Raw genomic sequence first — 22,289 nt, 5'->3', positions numbered from 1 at the left:
AGAACCACTGCTACAACCAAACAAAACTTTACCAGTCCTTACCACAAAGACTGTCTCTACATGAAATAAACTATAGATAAACAGCTTCATTGACACAGGTCTGCTTGTGGGTGGCCACAGAAGCATTTTAAACCAACTTACTCAGGGCCTGAAGAAATTGCTGCCTTGCTCTTTATGCACTGAGGCCAGGTCAGAGTTACAGAAGAAAGGAGAGCTGTAGCATAAATAGGTCACTCCTTCTACCTCCCTGTGGGTTAATGGAATAGGGGGTGCTGAAAATAGGAAACATCCTAGTCTCTTCCTAGGATATTTTCAGCTAGCCTCATTTGAGAGAAGATAGCCAGTCTCAGGTTTGAGACCCAAGATCAGGTATAGGGTGGGAATGTGCTGGGGCAAAGATGTGAGCCTCTTCAACCTCAGAGTCACCCCCACATGCTGACTCCATCTGCACTGTCCACAAATTTTTGATGCAGCCAAGCATTTATTCTGATGCCAATGGACTGCTAAGAAAAAAGAAGCTACCTCCAGGGATGTCACATTTGCTAGAAAGGGAAAGAAGTCAACGGACAGGAGAGTGGAACAAGAATGACTGTAACCGACTGTCAGAGTGGATTATATTATTTTTGAGATGACGAACTGCAGAGGAAAAAAAAAGGCAAGAAAGCGATGAAGAAAACAAGAAAGAAAAAGACAGTATGAAAGACAGAGTAGAGCTAGGCCAGCCGATATATTTCCAAGTTTAAACACTGAAATGTGAAGCACTGATTCTATGACATGTAAACAGTTAGCATTCATATATTCTAGCACATTGCCTCTGGGACAACTTCACAGACCTGTTAAGTTGGGTGCCTTTTCTAATTCAAGTTACTGAAAAGACACCAGATCTCTTCAGAATAGTTTAAAGAAAAACACCTTTCCTTGACATCTGTTCTCCATTATTTTTGTTATCCTTCCCATAGTACCCTACTCGCTCCTGGCAACTATCTACAGGATTGCCAAGCATCTATTACCCCAAGCAGGTCACACCTGCGATGACAGCCCTGAAGAACACTCAGCAGCTTATGCCTCCCAGTGGTTCCAAGAGAAAAACCAAACCACACACTGGGTGACAGAAGACTCATTTTTTGTATTTTCAGAATTCTCAAGAGTTTCTACAATTCTTAGTCTAGAAATCAAAACTATTAATCTACTTTCTCAATGAAAAAACCTGCTGAAAAGATAGCCCAGGTATTTTTGCTCAAGTCTGATTTAAAGTGTCAACTAAACAGATACCAGAAGACTGCATCAGCAGTCTAATCTATAGTGTCACAGCCTTCTTTTGAAGGCCTGAATTAAACCTCTAGCAATGTAAGTGTCATCACTATAAGACAGAAGAGCACCGTACCACTTCATGTCTTCACCTTATGTGGGCTGATCAAGTGCTGCCAGGGTACTGCTCAGCCAAACCAATCCCATTATGGTCACTACCTCTCCCTGCTTTGAGACATCTTTGAGCAAGTTGTTCCACAGCAAGCGGCACATGATGAATACATAAGACAAAAATATCTTGTCATATTTTCAAGGTGATATGTTACTATACATGAGATACACCTCTCAATGTGTTAAATACTGGGGTTTTTTTTTCCGCTAACTACTTAAGAGTTCATATTAAACCAGTGAATGTTGCAGCTAAATGGAAAAAACCTAAAGAATGTCACGGGCTAAAGCTTGATGTCCATAAATATGCAAAAATTCCAAACCAAAGGCAAGTGTGTACAAAATAATTTATTACAGCATAACATATGTTGGCAATATTTTACAGTGAGTTTTCCATTCAACAATTTTGAATCTAAACAGATGACACACAAAGGAGAATTTTAATTAGAACAGTTTATTTGTCTTAATAAAATCCCCTCTTCATGAACTTGTATTTGCCTTTGAGGGGCTAGTTAATATTACTGAAATTATTTACATTGCAGTGAAATAAAAACAAACCAAGATTGAATGATTCCATTACAGTTTCCAGAAAACGGATTTTCTGTACAAGCCACAGTATAGTTATGTTTTGATAGCAGTTCTTATAGAATGTAAAGCTGTCATATGTAGCCATTTTGTCCAGCAATACTATGCTTTAAATAGGTATATTAGATTCAGATTTCCATTTTGATGTGTTGTATACTTAATAGTTAATGCACCAGAATACAAAGTAAGAAAAAGGTTCATTATGATTTGTAGTCAGCCTCTTTGTGCTCCCTTAAATAGTTTTTAAGTGTAAAACATACTCCTCACATACCATTTGCTTTGCAGCACCTAAAGCAATAGTATTTAGGCATGAGAAGTACTGGAGTATTGGCCGTATGTGGACAACTAAGACTTTTAATGGAGATAATACAGTAAACTTACCAGTGAATTTTTATGATGTAGAGAAGGACTGTATTCCCCATTACTGTACCTTCTGCATTTGCCCAAAATTGGAGCAGCTTTTTCAACTTAAGTGTCAATAGGTCAACAGATAGGGAGAAACCAAAAGGAAAAAGAGAAAGGGGAAGATGGAACAAAGGACAAAAAACAGTATCAAATTCATTATGTTTTCTCAGGAAATTGCTTCAGGATACTCAAACTTAATGTTAAACTGACCATAAACTTAAGGAAACAATAGCTATGGAACACAAGGTAGATAGAATAGTTTTCAAAAAGCCTTAGGTTGTTTTTTGTTTTTTTTTGTTTGTTTGTTTTTTTTACACAAACTTAATCTTCATATCCATCAACACTGGTTCCATATAAGACACACACCTGACAAAAACATGCAAACCCCCAATGCTTTCATTGCCATTGTGCTTCAAAGGAAACCAAACTGACCAAAGATAAAAATAAAATTAAAAAAACAAAAAACAAAACAAAAAAAAAAACAAACAAAAAACCCCAAAACGAAAACCCAACAAACCCAGAAAAAAACCCTAAAGAACAGTAGAAGACAAAGAGGGTAATTCAAGCAGCACTTCAGTCTTAATCTGCTAAAAAAGCTCAAATGATAATTTATTAACAAGATATGATCACATTTATCTGTAACAACACTTACGTGAAAGCAGTCTTTAATATCCATATTTTTTGTGAGGGAGGGCTGATGGATTATTAAAAGACTTAAAACTGTACAAGTATAAACATGAAAAATGCTGATTAAGGATAATGTTTACATAAATATTGGCAGTTTTTGTTGGGAGAAAAAATAACTAATAGCATACTCCATTTCATATAACTATCCAAATATTTTGTTTTTTTACCTGTTAAAGATATTAAAATACAACTCGGAAGAGCAACCCTGATCTGTATCCAGCCAGCATGTAATGAGAGTCAGAGTTTTGTATACGTGTGCATGTAGGTATACACACACACACAGGCTTGCACACACTACTTCAAATTTCATTACACAGCAAATCATGGTTAATGGCTGTATGATTCACAGATGCAATGCTGCTATCGTCCTCGTTTGTGGCAGGCATAAAGGCAGACGTAAAAGGAAACAGTTTATGACATGCTGCTTGATATTCTTCACACTGAGTGTGGCAGCTTCCAAAACTACCATCAAGCAGTGCCTCAAAAACCTTTGTTAATGTCTAAAGAAACAAAAGTAACAGTTAATAAATGTGATTTGCAATTGGTTTATTACTACAGAGATGTACTGTTAAACAATACTAGTCTGAGCAAACACAGGTTCTCTGTTGGTATTCAGGTATCTTGTAGTTACTTAGGGAAAAAATCTGAAACCTTGTTCTTTCAAATAATACTAATTTATCATGATATATGAAGCATGTACATTATCCTGCAGTTAAATATACATTATTTAAGATCCCACACATTTTTTGTCTTTAAATACTGTATCTTTTACCTTCACATTTTTGTCTCTCATGTTTTTATCCAATCTAGTAGCAACAGCAATTGCTTTTTCTTGTCTTGATTTGTCCAGGAAATACATCATCTTTGCACCTTATTACAAGAACGAACACAACATTTAGATACTAGCATTCCTAAACGCAATTCTGCATATACAGACACACAATCAAAAAACTTATAGATCAATGTGAATTAGGACTTCTTACAAGTTTTAATAAACCATATTTTCCTCATTTATAACTGAAAACTAACAAAACTAAAGCTATTTTGAAATTTATTAGAAGCGTAAGGATTGAGTAACACAGGAGATCTGCTTCTGCAAAAGTGAAATGCCTCCCTTTACTGAAAACCTGTCAGTCAAGAAATACACATGAAGAATATATTAGTGACTCAGCCCTTCAAATCAGCAGGCTGAACGAAATCCATCCTACAAATGTAGAACGGAATAAAAGACATTTGCTTGGAGATACTTCGAATTCTTTTGGAGAGTACTGGAGGCAAGTGAACAATACAGTTACCTAAACAATTGTGGAACACAGTCCAGAAGAAATTCAGACCAGTATACGTCTGTGTGGCAGAAAGTAAGGCCAAGCTGGGCCACTAACGTGGAGGTGAGTGAAATAGCTTCAGTACAATGAAAGCGTAATTCAAGTTCGGTGCTTTGCCTGGACTAGACTACACTGGTGAGAAGACACTGCATTAATGTACCTATGCAGCTTCCCAGACCACAGTTCATTTATCAAAACTGGTCTTGGCCATCTCTGCAAAATACTGTGTTGTTCCTCATATCATAGGCACCTCACTACATAATTACTACAAAGAACAAAAAGCTTAAGAAATCATTTACTGAAAAAAATAAACACCCACATTCTGACTGTATTATCTCCTTTTGCTTAACTCACTTCCCCAATTATTAAATTTGTTTTCCTAATCAAAGTTTCTTAGTTCCTACTGCTTTTTATATCCAGAAAGTTTCAGAAAATAAACTGCTAGACTGTGGGTTTGAGCCATCATTGTCAAAAAACTTAAACTTAAACTAGTTACATTTTTTTAAAGTCAGAAATTGAGAAGGAATTAAAATTCTGCTCATAATTTTTTTTACTAGTAATCATCTTAAGCTACGAAAACACTCATTTGTACTCTCAGACTTAAGGTTTGGGTCTTTCAGACCCTTACATTTTCAAACTTGAATTAAAGATAACAGTTTAAGAAGCTATAAATTGTACAGTAAATTTAAGTCAATCACTTCAAACATAAACAGTTTCAGCATAAACAGAAGACTGACACATAGGTGAAGACCTAGAGCTACCAAGGACACGTCTTATGGTTAGTTCACTCCTGATTTCACTTTAAAATCCTAATCCCACCTTTGTTCCCACTGCCTGTAAATTGATACACTGTTGATCACAGTGATCAATGGACCCTAAGGTCTACTGATTGACCCTAAGGAGCTTTTATGCATTTAAGCCCCTCACCTCCAGAGTGTGGATAGACTCACCTTCTTCAAAGGGGTCCCTGACATCTCTAACATGGGCACCACCACTGTCAATGATCTAGCTTGGGTTCTTCTCAAAGGCACTAAAGATGTACACAGTGTGAAGCCAAACTCAGAAGTATGACAGTCTTAGCCTGTAGAATTACTATGACAAAGTGACTGTACTATTTTCCATAATAATGGAGGACCAGAAAGCAGAACCTGGAAAACATCCAGTTAGCTGCCTAACAATGACAGGAGTGGAAGAACACATTGGTAAGAATCAGGAGCAATTGCCTGCTGAGATATCTGTACTTGACTTCCCAAATGCTGAGCCTGCTCACAGGGAAGTGGTGCGAGTATTCCTCTCAAGATGCTGTCCTGAAACAGGGATCTTTTAATGGCCTCTATAACTTTGGGGTAAGTTACCTAACCTACCTTTAAGAGAGATGAGCAATCTTCTGAAGCTAACTTTCTCTAGTGATTCTGGGCAGACCATGGGTAACTTTTACAAACTAGGTGAGATGAGTACTGTTCCAAGTACTTTAAGTGCCCGATAAATCTACACTTATTTTTGCTTCCTAACTGCTGCAGAGATGTTTTGTTTTTCTCCTCCATTAGCTTTTCAGGTGACAAATTCTTATTATTCCAAAACTTTCTGTACTAGGTAGACATGACAAATTTCAGTTCCAACTTCCTTTGACTTAACTTCAGTAGCTACTTGTAGCTTTTCTACACAAACAGTGTAAGAGTGTCATATTTTAACATTTTCTTTGTTGACCATGAAGCTGTAAAGCAAAAGGAGAATAACAAGTCTGTCATGGTATTTTTACTGATGCTGTTACTACATGACAAAGCGACAAGTAGGAACAGAGACATTCCAGCTGATAAGAAAACAGGGAAAAGCACTGCATCTAAAAGTGATTTTTTTGTTTTATATTTTCTATCACTTCAAAAACTAGAATTTGCAACAGGAGGGATGACAGTGCTTCCATACTTGAGTATCTGTGGTGGTTTGATCGCACTTTTTGGAGGCAAGAAGCAGGTTCCTTATGCATCTAATAAAAAAGAAAACTCATTCACTTTTTTTAACGCAGTAAAAGCAAGCAGAAAAAACCCAATGTGAACATGTGAATTTCTGGCTCATTAGAATTTATGTATTAATTATGAACTGCAGATAAAGATTCTGGATTTAAATCACTTCAATCATCTCCTTTGCAAGAGCATTAAGAAGTTATACAAACCTGACAGTTGGTGCTGAATGGAGGTAGCATTGTGTTTGAGAAATTCTTCATTAAAACTTTCCAAGTTTTTATTAACAAAGATTTTCTGCATTTCTTGAGTTAGGACCTTGCTCACAATTTCTGGGAGGTTACTGTGGTCAGATACTAGAAGGCAGAAGGCAAGAGGGAGAGAAGCAAAAAAAGCCATTTAAACAACTGTAGAAAACTGTGAAACCGTGAAGATCACTGCTAAAATTCCCATTTTTAAAATTTGGGCACAGTAAGAAACAAAACAGGTCAACACAAACATTACTGATGCATTTATAGATGGAACATTCATAAAGGATGCTCTGTCATGCAAACTTTGTGGGGCAAATTCACAACACATACTTCACTTCAGTCAGAATCTCTCTCCCATATCTGCCACTTATTTTCCTAAAACTTCAGAATTTCAAGGATCTTTGGAACACCTACTCCTCTGAAATCTAGCCAAGATGAATTATTGGGTCCACCTGGTGGATTAATGGAGGAAGGAGTATGATACAATACATACGCAGTACCCTGCATAGCACAACCTGTGTTTTCTTGGGTATTACCACGGAAAACAAACCATTTAATTTTTCTTCATATCAGTTTGTGTTTCAAGAGTATTTATACATTACAAAAATATGTAGTTATGTCCTTGTACAATATAACTTCCTATATCTTTATACATACATACGTACTTCCTACGCACATACCAGCTTTAGAGAATTTAATCAAGCACTCATGTAGCCATGGGTTATTACTGTTGATAGCAAAAGCTCTTTTGACAGACTGTAACATTAACAGAAACTTTCCTGTGGGAAGGAGAAAAAACAAAAACATACCAAGATTAAGAATACAGAACTTTTTCTCTTTATATCAACTACTGTTTTCTTTAGTAAATCCAGCACAAACATTAGAAACAAAGCCTACACAGAATTAGAAAGGAGATTTGTTTTTCCCATCTAAATTGCTTAATAAGATAGAAATGCCTGCTGCTCAAACTCTGGCAACACTGCACAGATGATGTTACTATCTGTTTGGCTGCTTTTTCCCCTAGATAAAGATCACACTCCAAATATCTTTCTACAGCATTTATTGGTATATACTACAACTTACTTTGCTTTTAGGTTTTTTGTTTTAAGGGTGGCTAAACAGAAGTGCTATTTCCCCCATTATTACTGGATATGATGCAAACCCCTGCTTCAGTCAAGTAAATATCTATTCCAGACCATTTTAGGCTACATTCAGATAACATAGGCTGCAGTGAAGAGTTAAAATTTTGTAAAGCAAAAATAAAATTATGCAGGACTTTACCTTTTCTAAAGTATATTTCAAATGCTAATAAATGTGTTTCTATGTCATCTCCAATAAGATTCTTGAGTGGTATAAGGAACTTAATGGCTTCTTCTAATGGATTTTCTACCTGTTTTAGTAAAAACAGAGTGAAATTTAAAGCTTAAAATAAATGTCAAATTAGAGGACAAATATTACTTTTTGTCAGTGTAAACACAGATAGACTACTAAAAGGTATCTTTGCATGTAAAAATTATTTTATAAAAACCCTTGGATTCTTTTAGGAGAACCTGATAGTAATCCCATATTATAGGCTTTTTATCATAATCACATGAATTTAACATGAAAGACCATGCTAACCCTTTCCAGTTTTTCAGGAACTAGCTCTTCCCTGGGTCCACTAGTTTCCTCCTCCTCTTCATCTCGCTTTTTCTTTTGATTCTTTTGTTGTCGCTCTCTTTCTGCATGTTTTCTTTCCTCTTCAAGTTTTGCTTTCTTCTGTGCTCTCCTTTGCTTGCTAAGCATTTTCTTCAGTTCTTTGGCTGAGAGATTTTCTACAGATTAAGGTAAAAAAGGGTAACTCTGTTAATACGAGTATTTAATTAAAAATCTTGTCTCAAACAACACTCAGACATGCCACTACGCTCCTCCCCCATATCAAAATGGCATACTTTTACAGCAATTTCCATAAATATCAGCACTTGCCAGACCATCATCACTACATAGTCCAATATTACTACTGGATTACTATTTACAGCATAACACAACACTTGATCTTGCATATTTTCTCCTACATAATTGTTATGGAAACCTTGACTATTTGAAAGGTTAACTATGTAAAGTTGTTGCATCTATGACAGGTTTCACCTTAGAAAAGGACAATGGTTTTCAAGTGTAATACTGAACTCCCATATTAACTGTAGCTCAGCTTCCTTCTAATGCTAACTAGAAACATCCAGATGGATTTTACACTCCATCTTAAAACAAACTTGTTATCTTTCATTAAAGTGTCTGAACAATATACAGCCATGATAATTGCATTGATTTTCTGCAAATGCCATGGGATAGCTAAACGGATGCAAGCAAAAACTGACATCGTTGGCATGAGGAGAGATAAAATATTCTGGTATGTATTAGCAGGACCATTATATGAATCTTCAGGCTGCTTGCTGTGTTCAGATTTTTAGGTTGGACTAGCATTTAGATAACCAAGAAGGTTTAACAGTTGCATGAAAAGCACAACACACAAAACATGGTTTCCTACAAGCTCACACAGAAGTGAAGAGCCTTCAGCCTTTCCATTCACCCCTCTTTTTCCTTTCCTGCTGTCCCACTGACCTGACCAGTTTGGCCAGAATAATACTGTAGTTTCCACTGTTTACTGTGGTGTTTCACTGAGAACAGGATTTGCGCTAATAATGTGGAAAGGAACAGACTAATGGGCTACTGAGGGAATAACACATCTTTTTTGTGGCTATGGCACCACGACCTCTCCACTGGGGCCCAGCCACCATTTGGAGATAGGGAAGCAAGGCGAAGCAAGCGTACTTTTTACCTTATTCATACAGTACTGTCTTCCCCTGGGGCTGAGCCTACTGAATGCCAAATGCACAGCAGGTAAATGAACTAACGTGACTTCTTAGACCCTTCCCCACCTTAGTTTCTATGACATATTGCTATCAAGATCCTCTGTCACACCAATCTTACATTATATACAGGAACAAAATTAAAATTGGAGAGAAAAAAGATGCAAGTTGAACTGTGCTGTGAAATGTGCTTCTTTTTAGATGTACTTCATTATACATAGACAAATATGGAAAAACTTATTCACCTCTGAGTGAAAGATAAGAACGAATTGGCAATATTAAGTGGCATTTTTGGTTTAGTTTAACTTCTTCCCCCATGTCAAACATTCTTCCCTTTGCAAAGAGCCAGACGTTAATTTCATCCCTTTAGTCAACAGCCACTGCAGTGCTGCCAGTAGCTGTGATGCCACAAAAGGAGAAGCAACTATTTATCTTAGAGGAAAAAAACTCATAACTCACTTGTCATTGAATCCTCAGATTTCCAAACCACACCCCACCGGTTTCCTAAGAAAGTCTGCTTTCCGTTTAACACTAGTTTTGAGTAATTTCCTAAATATATTTATGTTGCTAATACACACTTATCCATGTATTCTCTGGTCCTGAAGTGATGTGGAAAATGATAAAATTTAATGCAGTGTTAACTAGTACTACTATGTAACAAATTAAATACCCTAGATCAAAATAAAATTCTTACAATTCAGACTGCTTTCCCACTAAATCTATCCGTTGTTTCATAATTTATCTGTTAATGACATTTATCTTTTGTTTAAATGGACAAATAGTTGAACTGGATTTGATTTTTCCTCTTAATATTCTGAAATGCCATTCTTCCCCAAGTATTCCAACTATAGCTATGTTCATTCATGACCTAGTTTTACAATATGATGAGAGGAGAACAGAGCGAAGAGGAGGAAAGCTGTAGCATATTATCTATGATTTTTTCAGTTACCATACTGTGACAGAAAAGAGGAAAAACTTGTGTATGTTACAGCTCATATTTATTCTATGGCACATAACTTAGCTTAATAAGCTTTTACATGTGTCATACACATGAGCCTCCATTATGGTCTAGATACCTGAATTCACTTCTTGTTCTTTGCTTTCATTGGTAAGAGGATTATCGTGGAGCTTCAAGTAGATTTCAATTGCTGATCGAGCAGCCTTGAAGTAGAAGGCATGTTTCCTGAGCACATCCTCTAATCTCAAAAGATCTACGTAGGCACGAAGAGTCATCTTTCTCATGCAGTATGTGTGGAAGTCAAATTGGTCATCCGTTATCTCAAAAAAATGCTTCAAGAAATAAAGAAAAAACACACAACTCATGCACTTCCCCAGCTTAGTCTATTTTTTCAATTAGATGGAGATGACTAAGGTTACAACTGGTATTATTTACAGGCAATATCTAACAGGCATAGAAATATCCTTATAATACTGACTATCCAAGAGAACCTGTCAGTAGGGAAAAAGCCCACCCAGAAAAATCTCATTTTTTTTAACAGAAACTATAATGTGATTGTTCAAAGACAGGCATTTTTTAAAAAGCAAACTGAAATATCATTGTTCTGATTAAAAAAACAATTGGCAAAAGACAGCATACAGTTAATACACAAATAGTTGCATAATTAGGAGACATGGTGTTTTATATTGAATCCTCCTCACTTCAAATAATTGTTTTTCACATAATGGCTAGGGATGACAGCTTATCTATTACAATAAATCACCAAGTATTAACCCGTTTTTAAAAATCATTACACTAGAAACTTTATATGCAAAGAAAATTATGCTGATGACATCAGCAAATATCTTCATTAGTGTGTGAGAAACATTGGAAAAGAAATTGATGGCCTTCATGCCTACTTACCCTTTCTACTTCGTGGCACTTTTTCAAGGCATCACCATACTTCCCTAGCCTTTGATAAGCTGCAGCACATTCAGTCTGGAACCACATACACTGCATCTCATTTAGGTTTTCCATAGCAGAAGTTCCTTCCTGAAACAAGTGTCATTATCATTTTTTGCTATTATAATTTACCCACTGTTTTTTTTTTTCAACTATGGCTAGTTTCAGGCCATTAGTAGGAAACAATCAATCTTTCAACTACTTGGAATACAATAGAAAATGGATGTAATCACCCAGTGACTGAGAATAATACTTGTGATACCCTGTGCTCCCCAAGACAGAAGGAATAATTTAAACGATTTAAGAAAAAAAAATTATTGGAACAAAATTAGCATCTCAATGGATTTTTAAGATTAACTCATGCTTGTATACACAGTCTTACTTTTACAATTTGGGGGCAGAAAACAATGCTATTTTTAAAAATCTTGAAGTTCAGCAAATAATTTTTGTTGTTTTTTCCCCCCTGTTGGGTATGTGGCATCTACTAGTCTAAAAATCCACCAATATGTTTACTGATTTATCATGTAATATGAATAATTATAAGTTTCTTAGAACTTATAAATCTAATGTCACTTATTTAGACTAACACTTCATACTTTTACACGAAAAAATCCTAGGATGTATTCTTCACAGTTTCAATGCTCTAGATTAAGAATAAACAAACTGGAAGTACATTCCACATAACGTGAATGCTAGCACCAAATTTTCAGAACAGTCTTTATACCAGAAAGAAAACCCAACTCAAATAATTAAATGTGAGTTAAGATCAGATTTATCCTATCTTACCACAGGTATCTATGCTAGACTTCTGTATTTCTTGCTCTAACATTTCCAACAAGCATACACAATGAGTTTTCGGAATCAAATTTTCAATTGTTCCTAAAAATATCTAGAAAGCTCAGATTCACTTCCAAGTGTTTTCACACCTAAAATTAAGAATTAAGAAGCCTAATAAGTTTATGTGCTCCAGGAAATCCCATATATGTCTTCATATTTAGTTACATAAATAATATGTAAATCTGGTGTTTAAGAATCTAAATTTGTTCAATGTCAAAAATACAGAATTTAAAGTGCTTACCCCACCTTTTAAGAATAGGATTTGCTTTAACAAAATTTTTGTCTGTAGTACTAGCGTAAAAGAACTAAATGTTAAAGTCCAAATTAATTTATGTTAATGCTAAATCATAACAAATACAGTGCACATTCCTGTGCAGTTAGTTCAGATGGAATTACTGGGATTGGACATAGGGAAGAAATTCTTTACTTTGAGGATGGCGACACACTGGCACAGGCTTCCCAGAGCAGCTGTGGATGCCCCGTCCCTGGAAATGTTCAAAGTCAGGTTGGATGGGTCTTTGAGCAACCTGGTCTAGTGAAAGAGGTCCCTGCCCATGGCAGGGGGGCTGGACTAGATGATCTTTAAAGGTCTCGTCCAATCCAAACCCTTCTGATTCTCTATAGTTATTTACCACTAAGTATAAGATTATTCATTATCTTAAAAATGGATACTAATAAAACTTTTGGTCAAAAGTAACATGAGTGAAAAATAAACTGCCAGAAGCAAACAAAACTGCTCTTCATTAAAGCAATATACTTACCCTCGTGAATTTAGAGCACATCTCCTCTGCATCCTTCACCATATTTGCTCGCAGCATGTATTTAGCACATTTAGAATTGATAAATCTGTCCGCAGTATCCAAAGACTGTGCTTCATCCATCCATTTAGCAGCTTCCTTGAGGTTACCTACATGCTGTTAGGAAAAAATTAAATCGTTAACTTTCAGTATAAGCCTGCTATTGACCAACTCCTGAAATCTATAGTTACTGCTATTTCTCCCTCAGAAACAAAAGGCAATATTATTGTTCACTCCCACCTGTCTCCAGATTTTTTCAGAATGACAATTTGCTGTAAGTTGTGACTTGCTTTGCAAAACAAACAAAAGGGTTTTCATTTTCTTCCTGATAGAACAGTGCCCCCAAAAAACCCACATGAAAACTGATGCCCATAACCATTGCTAACTGAAATACTATGCACACATTCACACCAGTTTGATGGTGTTTGTTTGTTTTTTTTAATAAACTAGGTACTCTACATGTCCAAATTCACTTTTACCTTGTAAATTTTTGCTTTTAAGTAGAATAGTTCTATTAATGTTGGAGTGCTTGCAATTGCAGCATTAATGTAATCCAAGGCCAAAGAACACTGGCCAAGTTTGTCAAAGTGCTGTGCCAGGAAATATCGAACCCAAAGCAGTGTCGTTGGGGGCTCTTTCTCTCCGTTTTCTGCAACGAAATGGAAGAAGTTACAGTAACCAGTAAGGTTGAAGACTGCATTTGAAAAACAAACACAAAAAACAAAGCTTGGCAAATTCAGCAAATATTTCCTGTAATGCATTCATTTACTACAAGGTATTACAAGCATTTTCTTGCAAAAAAGTATCAGCACTTCAACAGTTCTTGGTAACTGCCAAAACCAGTAATAGTAATTACAGTGTAATTCATGTAAGACCATAGAAACTTACCACACGTACTAAAAAGGTCACAAGTTTTCAAAGAGGCTTCATAACCAGTAACAAGTTCTTGGATTGTAGAAACCTGCATATAAAAAAACCCCTCAAGTTACGTTCTACTATCATGTTTGCAGAAATTAACACACTGAAAAAAATACCTGGGCAAAATTAGAGAAACTATACTAAAATAATTACTTCATTTGGAAAAAAATTGGATGCATCTTCATATAGTTTCCTTCACCTTTCACAAGCTACCTTTGATCTCCCATTTTAACTGGTGATACAGCAGGGAAACGGGTGTAATCTTTGGCAGCTTACAGCCAAAGGTGATCGAGTACATTTGATTAGTATCCTTTTTAAGTTGTATTTTGGAATTTTTATTTATGCTGTTAATTTTTAAGTGTCCAAACTGATCCAACTGAAGAAAGGTGCTTTGGAAAAGACCTCATGAACTTCCCATAACAATGAAGATTCAGAAGAAACTTCTGTGGTTTTCTGGCAGGCTGATATGTACCATTAAAGATCTTTTGTTGTTGTTAAAAAGGTATTGTTGCCTAGAATCCAGGCTGCATCTTTTCCTATAAAAGTCTATATATTGATCGATTTAAGGCTAACATTTTTCCAAAATCAGACCTTGTCAACAATATTGTTGTTCATTCCACAGTTGACTCAAAATTCACCCACAGAGTTTTACACTCACACTAGACAAGTTTGACATTTACAATACATACAAATGTTAATATCTGTGCATTTCATGACAATGAACTATTCCAATACCAGGACTATGGCTTACAAGTGCCATGTAGTATTTCTAAGCATTTTATGAAATGCTCAACCTGTTTTGTAGCTACATTGTAAATGTGCCTGTCATATCCAGCAAGTAACCAGCCTCTTAAGGAAACAAGAACAATACTGAAGAAATACAATCTACGATATATACCCAAAACACAGAAGTGACTTAAAAAATAGGATTTGACTGTAAGCATAGCAGGATAACAGCTACATTCACCAGTCAGGTGAAACCTATAGATGGTTAAACACTAAACCTTCATTGGTTAAAAGTAAGATGATCTCACATCAAAAAAATTGGTTGCAAGAGTAAAATCAAAAATGTCATGGAGAGACAGCAAAATTTAAAAAAGCAGAATTTGACAAAGCATGCATCCACTTCAAGATACACTTTGGGAGAGGACGGGAAGGGAATAAACCTTGTTCTAGAAGATCAAAGTATACAATTTGAAGGATTCTGTATTTAACCTAATTCAGCACAACAGGCAAGAAAAGCAGGACAAGTTGTTTCAAAGAGAGCAGAGAAGGTGAGATGCCCAAGTCATACACAGCCAGTGTAAATATCTCAAGTATAATAAAACATATAAACACATACACACACATTCTAGAAAGCTCTGGGCAAATCTTGTAAGAAATGGTTTCTGGTAGCAAAACCTCATCAAATATAATTAAATGTTACTAGAGTTCAAATAACTACAAAGTGATAAAGGAATGTAAAGAAGTCACAATAGACAAAAGCAAATAAATGCATTAAGCTGTTCTCTGGCCTCAGACATCTATTTCCTAAAAGAAACCCTCAACCACCTCAGAAAATCTTTGAAGATTCTCTTCTCTACAATGAATCCAAACGCAGAAGTAAGCATCTGCTTCAGGTAGCAGGCTTGCAATGTGTATGTAAATGCAACAGAGCTAAGTGTTATTTCCTTGCTGCTTTTCACTGCAACTTTGAAGTATTCCCAAAGTTATTCTCATCTGGCTGTTAGTATACTCAAATTCCTTTGACACCAACCAGCTTTACTAGACTGCAAGTGAACTGTATGTAAAGGGAGAAAGACCCCTTCATTTCTTTAATAAACTTACCTCCCACCCCCCCCCATCATTTTTTCCAGTACTGCACGCTTGGAGTATGGCTTCACGGCTGGACAAACACCATGCTACCACCAAAAAGAAAGGTGCCATCATCTCCAAGCGACACATGCCTGGTCTCTGCTTTGGGTCAGTGCTAGTGGCTGTATCGAGGGTTACAAGTGATTTACTCCCTGCTCCACCTCAGCATACAGATGCCCAATTACTACTTCCATCATCAGGGGAGTTGGCAGTGGATAGATCTGGGGTAGTGATGCAGTAAGAAAGCCTCTCTTCCTAGCAGGAGGATCTTCAATTAGCTTACAGCAACAGTAAAATCAAATCCTCTGATCCTGAGGTGATGGAGAATACCAAACTGTACCATGTTTTAAAAGATGCTAAGTTCTTCCATATTCAGAACTCTCCAGTAGTTTTGGCTTCTACAGTCCAAGAAACTACACTGGAATTGTCATTCATGAAAAATACTTTGAACACCACATTTGGAAACGAGTATTCAATGAAAGCAACAGCTACAAAAACAATGTAAATCTGTTAGTTAGGTTATTGCATACATTCTTGATGAAAATGACAGTATCTTTGTTTCTCATGACTACTCAGAATTTTTTTCCTCCCTTTTTATGCTTATGCTTCAGTCTCTTGCTAGTAATTTAAGTAAATAATTCCACGTTCATCTGCTGCTTCAGGGAACAAATGATCTGGAAATATGAACCCTAATTTCTGTGTCCATATTAACTGCAAATTTAGTAGTAAAATCTGTCTCTTAGATTTACTACCATCTATTAGCTGTATTCTGGAGTCACCACTGCCATCTTAAAGGCAATAATATTTTACTATTTCTAAACATTACAGCATTCTTCATAAAGATCATTTTACAATTTCTAAAAATCAAGCTGAGATATCTGGAAATACCATGACACTGACTATGAGTTAATTTCAAACAGTATTATTCTAGGAAAAAAGTTTCAGTTATTCCCTTGCCATGGATCTGAAAAAGCTTAAGGTATTTCAAAGCATAAGTGAAGTCATCAACAAATCTCAGGTTTTGTTATGATAAGAATGGAGCCAATTCCAGAACTGGGGCCACCAGTTTCAGAAGCCTCTTAAATAATAAAAATTCAAACCTCAAACCTTTTCACAGGTCACTACCTGCAACTTTAATTTCATTACAAAAGAACAATAAGCTAAGAAGCATGAATCCAAGAAGGGGGAAAATGGGCTTTAGCCTTCCCCATTAGCAGAGATAAATTAAGTGCTTGTTTTCCCTCCTATACCTTATGTAAAGATTAAAATTGCACATGCTCACAAACCAGTACAGATTCTTGTCAAGTGTAGTAAATCTTGAAAGTTAAGAAAGCATCTTCCACACTCTGTAGTACTTGAAGCAAAGATTCCACAAAGGCCAGAATGGTCTTTTTTATCCATTCCCGTGCAGTTTATTTCAATTAGAAAAGATGATTTCATAAGTAAACTTTGAGTAAATGCCTTTAAATGAGTATTTGAGAAATACAAACTGAGACTGGAATAAATATCATGCATACACATCTTAATTTTTTTTTAAGCTGTAAGAAACAAGAACACAATTCACTTCAACCCCAATTCTGAATTACTTTTTCCTGTGAGTATTAGTATTTAACTACCTGATTATACTGAGAAATATTTTGTGTCCCCTTTTGTAAGGGATAGCCTAAGGGAAAGTTAATGTTTCCAGGTGAATGGCTGATGGCTAGAATTCTTTTATCATCATTTGTAGCTATTACAGTGGCACCTATGGGCCAGTCATTAAATGGAAATCTGTGCTGCATGCTATGCCATATACCAAGTGACTCCTGCCACAGAAATTTTTCTTTAGACAAAGACCAAAAGGGGACTATCAAAGATAAGAACAAATGGAATGTTAGGGCTACAGTAGCCTAAATCCTAGTTTGATTTTTTCTTCCCCTCTATACTCCATGTAAGAGGTAAGTTGAATGGAATGACAAAGGAATGAAAGTAAAGAGAAAAGCAACACTGAAATGTTTTTAAGAAACATATGTAACAAAAGTGAGGTGAAATACATAATGGAAGATGAAATCAGCCCATGAGCACAAAGCAGGGATGCAAATTTTTCAAAGAAAAGGCCCAGACTCTATGGTGCATTACTATGGAAGTTAAATTACTAAATTGATTGTATATCCTATTATTACAGCAGTTGGGCAAAATATTTTGTAATAGACTTCTGTTTCAATGACAGCCTTGAAAACACTAATACTGTATTTCCTTCTTCAATGAAACAACTGCAAGAAAAGGAACTGAATTATTAATACCAATCATAGAAATAGTGACATCCTATAGAGTGGTCAGACTTAAGCTGTGTCAACGGCTTTTTTTTTTTAAGGATTCAGCTTGTTAATTTATCAGTCACAATCACTACATTTAAGTTTCTTTTTCAGTTGCTGCCATTATAGATCAGTAAGAAGTTACCAGCACTTCCAGTGCACAGACAGATTAAAAGCTACTGTAGGCAGTTTCAGAAGCAATCCATACATTTAAGGATTGGCACAGATTTGAGTCCCTACCTTTTGAATTCCTGAGAACATGTTTAGTATTATCTGCACTGTTCTTAATAGCAAACAGCCAAAAGGGAAAGTTTGAATACTGCTACTGAGATTCAAAGTTTCAAGGTGCATCTATAAAGCTGCCCAAACAAGGAAATATGCTACTGACCTGTAGATGTAGATGCAATGGTGGTCTTAAGTTAAGAAAATTTCATTATGCATTAGTGCAGAAGAATCTTCAGGCAAATCCCAAAAATACTTTAGAAAAATGTGCTCTATTATGTGCTTTTGTAAAGAAATTTAACTATTACAAAATTCATACATATTTACACTACTGAGATAGAGGCAAGGTGTACATTATCTTGCCTTGAACACCATCAGCAATGAAAAGCCTACAAAACAGCAGGTAAGTGTAAAAAGACAGCAGACAGGAACAAGGTCATGCATTACTTTGCACAAATATGTGCAGAGTGACATTTAAATCACTCAGATGGTCCATCATCATCACAAATCAAATGGATCGCTTCTGGGAATTACCACACGGTAGGAGACTGATGCTTCACAAAACCATTTTGATTGTTTCTTTATGGAATGCCTAATAATCATATATACCAGAAGCTAAGAATTTGCATGTTGGTTGTTTTTGTTTTGTTTTTTTAAAGAGAACTAAAACTTTTTGAAGACTAGCTATTCACAGTTCTGTACTGCATCTACAATAATTTTAATTATTCAGTTAATGAGAGTAACTTTTTCTTCTCCTTTAAGCAGCTGCACAGTTCACTGCAACCCATTCCAAAACAGTAACTGATGTCTTTAAGAGGACACTGCTGTCTCAGAAAATACTCCAACCTCGCCTCAGTGGCAAATCTACAAGGTTCTGAAATTTCAGCATCTCAAATTGTACCTTGTTCTTCAAACAACATTCAATGGATGCTACAAGTTGGAGGACCCCCCCCATGACAGAGCTGGAGACTTTACCATGTGGGAACACTCTGCCTGATTCCCTTCATAACTTTCCACAAAGGGCTAGAGGAGAAAAATTAGCCAACAGTTCTTCAGTTTCCAGTACGTGACCCAATGAGGCTTCTCTTAAGAAACTTCTGAGTATTCACTTCTCCATATTACAGCAGATACGTATAAAAAAAAGAAATTTCACAAGAATCTCACCTAATCAGATTCATCTGTCTCAGAAAGCTCTTGAACTGAACTGTAAGAGAAGGATGACATAGAAGGATCATTCTATATTCAAAAGCCATCTAGTATCAGTACTTAGACTGGAAAAACCAAAGAGCTAAAAGTCTGGGTGCTTCTTATCCCCCCACATACACAAAGGCTTGCACAAACACACACCTCCTTTGAGACACTCAACAGTGAAGCAGTATGTAAAACCTTTGGTTGCAGGAAAAAGATCTGTAACATCCAGGAATATAGTTAGCAGCCTGAAAAAGTTCAAACACTAACTGTATTTTGGCTCAAGTATCAGATATATCCTATACAGGCATTCCCTTAATTTCAGAGGCAGTTCTTACATGGAGCATTACCTTCCTGAACTTCAGTTTGCAGACAATTTTAAAGACAACTGTAGCCCTTCCTGAGGGGGGAGTGGGTTGCTGCCAAACTTTTGTCCTCCCTTCAAAATCAGGGAGTAATTTCACAGGAACATCTTCTCTTATATTGATAAAGCACTTCTACTGTTCTAGCAAAAAGATGTCTACTGCAGAAGGGCCTGAAAGAAAGAGGGAAAACAGCAGGTAGAAGGGGATACCCTTCATGAAGTTGCTTATCTTCCACAGGATGGTCTTCTGTGCTGGCAACGAAATAGGGTGTTTCCCAAGACAGATATTCTCAATTTTGGAATCTGAAAATTTGGCTCAGATGTCAGACAGCTGCATTTTCTTATGATTCAAAGTGTCAACATGGGTGGTCTTCATCACTGCGAAGCTTGATTTCTCAGCTGGTTCTGAGTGGGAGAAGGACGGCAAAAACCAACCTGTAAAGGCAGTATTTCTGCACGTCGCATTTTCACTAAGGTGAAAGAATGCATGCAGGAAAAAAAGAGAAGAGCATGTGTTCTTGCCCTTCAAAGAAAGGTTATGCTATCTGTCCTATGCTATCTGTCCTCGAAACTGGGAATTGAACAACCTTTCTTCTTAAATAGAGAATTCTCCACAGTAGTTTATTTCCTGAAGAAAACTTGTTTCTTGCAGGTAATGTGCATGGTGCTGACAGTGGTGGCCCTGCAGGTCACAAACTGATCCCCAAGCACCACATGATTTGTGATCAACAAGTCAAACATCTCTGAATCAGATGAGTACTTGTTTGAAAAACCAACTCCTAAAGATGCAAAGATTCCAATTTAATAGCAAAAAAGTACGTCTCAAAGCTGAATAAATCAATCCCTTCATTTTCATCTCAAAGTACAATTGAATTTTGACAGTATTTCCCATCACCAGTATTGTAAGTAGTGGTTCTTGAACAAAGATTTCTGGTTCCCGGAGTAAGAACAGTATTCTTTATTCAGGAGAATGGCGTGTAGTCAAGTTTGTGACACCACTGTTCCAGCACAGCAGAAGAGGCATCCACTAGACTTGGTAAGAATCTTTATGTCCGTGCGAGAAACCTAAAAATTAATTGTACTTCTCAAAATATCTAGAAAACATTTGCAAATTGTTTTGCTACAGAGTACCCAAAGGAAATTTCTGTTGTGCAGCTTCAGAACAGTCCTCATCATCTAGAAAAGTTGGGATACCTAAAGACTGAATGACAAACTAAGCATTTCAACAGCAGCCTTTGCAAAGTGTTTTCCTTGGGCCAGAAGAAAACCACGCTGACATTAACAGATAGTCTTTCTGGCCAAATTATTAGGAGTATCTTTCACAAGACAGAAAGAAGTATCCAGTACATACCCTGAAGCAATACTCTACATGCCTCATGGGAAATGGAGAAGCAACAATAAAAACAGTCCATAAGAGTACTACGTCAATACTTGGAAGTCTTCGCTACGATGAGATGTTATCTAAGAGAGAGATAAGAAGGTGCTCACAATGTGCAGAATCAGTATCAATGGAGCCTGAAAAATATTTATGAACTTAGTACCAAATAAGTTAAGACAGAAAAAACAGAAAGCAGTTGCTGGCTCCAAGTTCTGGAGAAGGCCTTTTAAGACAACATTTTGAACAGGGCTTGCAGCTTGTCTGTGGCACACAATAACAGTACCAAACCACCCCTTTCTTGAGTTGTCTCTGTTATCATTCAATTTCTGAGACAGTGGTAATCATTCACACACACACACACACAAAACCAGCCAACACAACAGAGCTGAAAGCTGGGGAGCTGAACCCACAAAATAATGAAGAGGCATACTATAAAGAGTTGCTTTTCTTTTGATGCTATGCTGTCTACACCATTCTAAACAGAACGTCCCGCCGAAATAGCTTAGCACTAAAAAACTCCACTCTGATAAAATGATGACACAAACAAGAACATCTTCTAAATTACTATTTCTTCCATAATTCTGTTTCAAAACTCGCTTTGCTCAGAGGCAACTTCGCAGCCTCCCTGAAAAGGGCTACTTGATTACTTGTGATGGATGAGACAGACATGCAGTTTGGCAAGGAACTTGTACCCCCTTCTCTAGGGCCCTAGAGACACTGCACAAGAGGATCCTGGGTTTGGAGCCAGTTAAGCTCTGCCTATGTGTTAAATTCGCAACCTGGAGTCCCCATCTCTACAAATACAGATGCTTAGATGTGAACTTTCAGGCCTGAAAAATATTTATGAATGGTAGCAGAGGTACACTTCTAATGATCTGTTGTATCTAGCATGGCCCCATCATGTGATTAACAGCATTTCAATCCAGGGCACTCTGACCGTACCTTTCTGGATGGAAATACTGATGGGAAGGAAGCTTCAAATAAAGCAGCTGCCAATAGACTGCAAAAAAAAAAGCTCATAAAAGCTCATAAATTCAATTAATCACATCAAGGGGAAAAAAAAG

The 22,289-nt window shown here is 36.5% G+C and overlaps 1 protein-coding gene across 6 annotated transcripts in view; it reads right to left on the bottom strand.

Annotated features, from left to right (window-relative positions):
• Positions 1 to 1,746: 1,746 nt before the first annotated feature.
• Positions 1,747 to 22,289, bottom strand: part of NAA16 (N-alpha-acetyltransferase 16, NatA auxiliary subunit) — a 72,802-nt gene continuing 52,259 nt past the window's right edge. For 3 of the 6 annotated variants that reach the window (XM_075046109.1, XM_075046110.1, XM_075046111.1), the window contains 11 exons: positions 13,896 to 13,968; positions 13,487 to 13,656; positions 12,972 to 13,124; positions 11,335 to 11,463; positions 10,550 to 10,763; positions 8,248 to 8,441; positions 7,909 to 8,017; positions 7,308 to 7,406; positions 6,589 to 6,732; positions 3,866 to 3,963; positions 1,747 to 3,593 (listed from right to left, as the gene is read on the bottom strand). In XM_075046109.1, coding sequence (XP_074902210.1) covers positions 3,393 to 3,593; positions 3,866 to 3,963; positions 6,589 to 6,732; positions 7,308 to 7,406; positions 7,909 to 8,017; positions 8,248 to 8,441; positions 10,550 to 10,763; positions 11,335 to 11,463; positions 12,972 to 13,124; positions 13,487 to 13,656; positions 13,896 to 13,968 — 1,584 coding nt within the window. In that variant the 3' untranslated portion in view covers positions 1,747 to 3,392. Of the gene's footprint in view, positions 3,594 to 3,865; positions 3,964 to 6,588; positions 6,733 to 7,307; positions 7,407 to 7,908; positions 8,018 to 8,247; positions 8,442 to 10,549; positions 10,764 to 11,334; positions 11,464 to 12,971; positions 13,125 to 13,486; positions 13,657 to 13,895; positions 13,969 to 19,459; positions 19,500 to 20,846; positions 21,309 to 22,289 lie in introns of those variants that run through there. The other 3 variants (XR_012652919.1, XR_012652918.1, XM_075046113.1) reach the window with 3 other exon arrangements.

This window comes from Buteo buteo, chromosome 14 (genome assembly GCF_964188355.1).
Source record: "Buteo buteo chromosome 14, bButBut1.hap1.1, whole genome shotgun sequence".
NCBI classification, from domain to species: Eukaryota; Metazoa; Chordata; class Aves; order Accipitriformes; family Accipitridae; genus Buteo; species Buteo buteo.
Note: the sequence above shows the minus strand (reverse complement) of the source record. Positions and strands in the feature narration are given on the sequence as shown.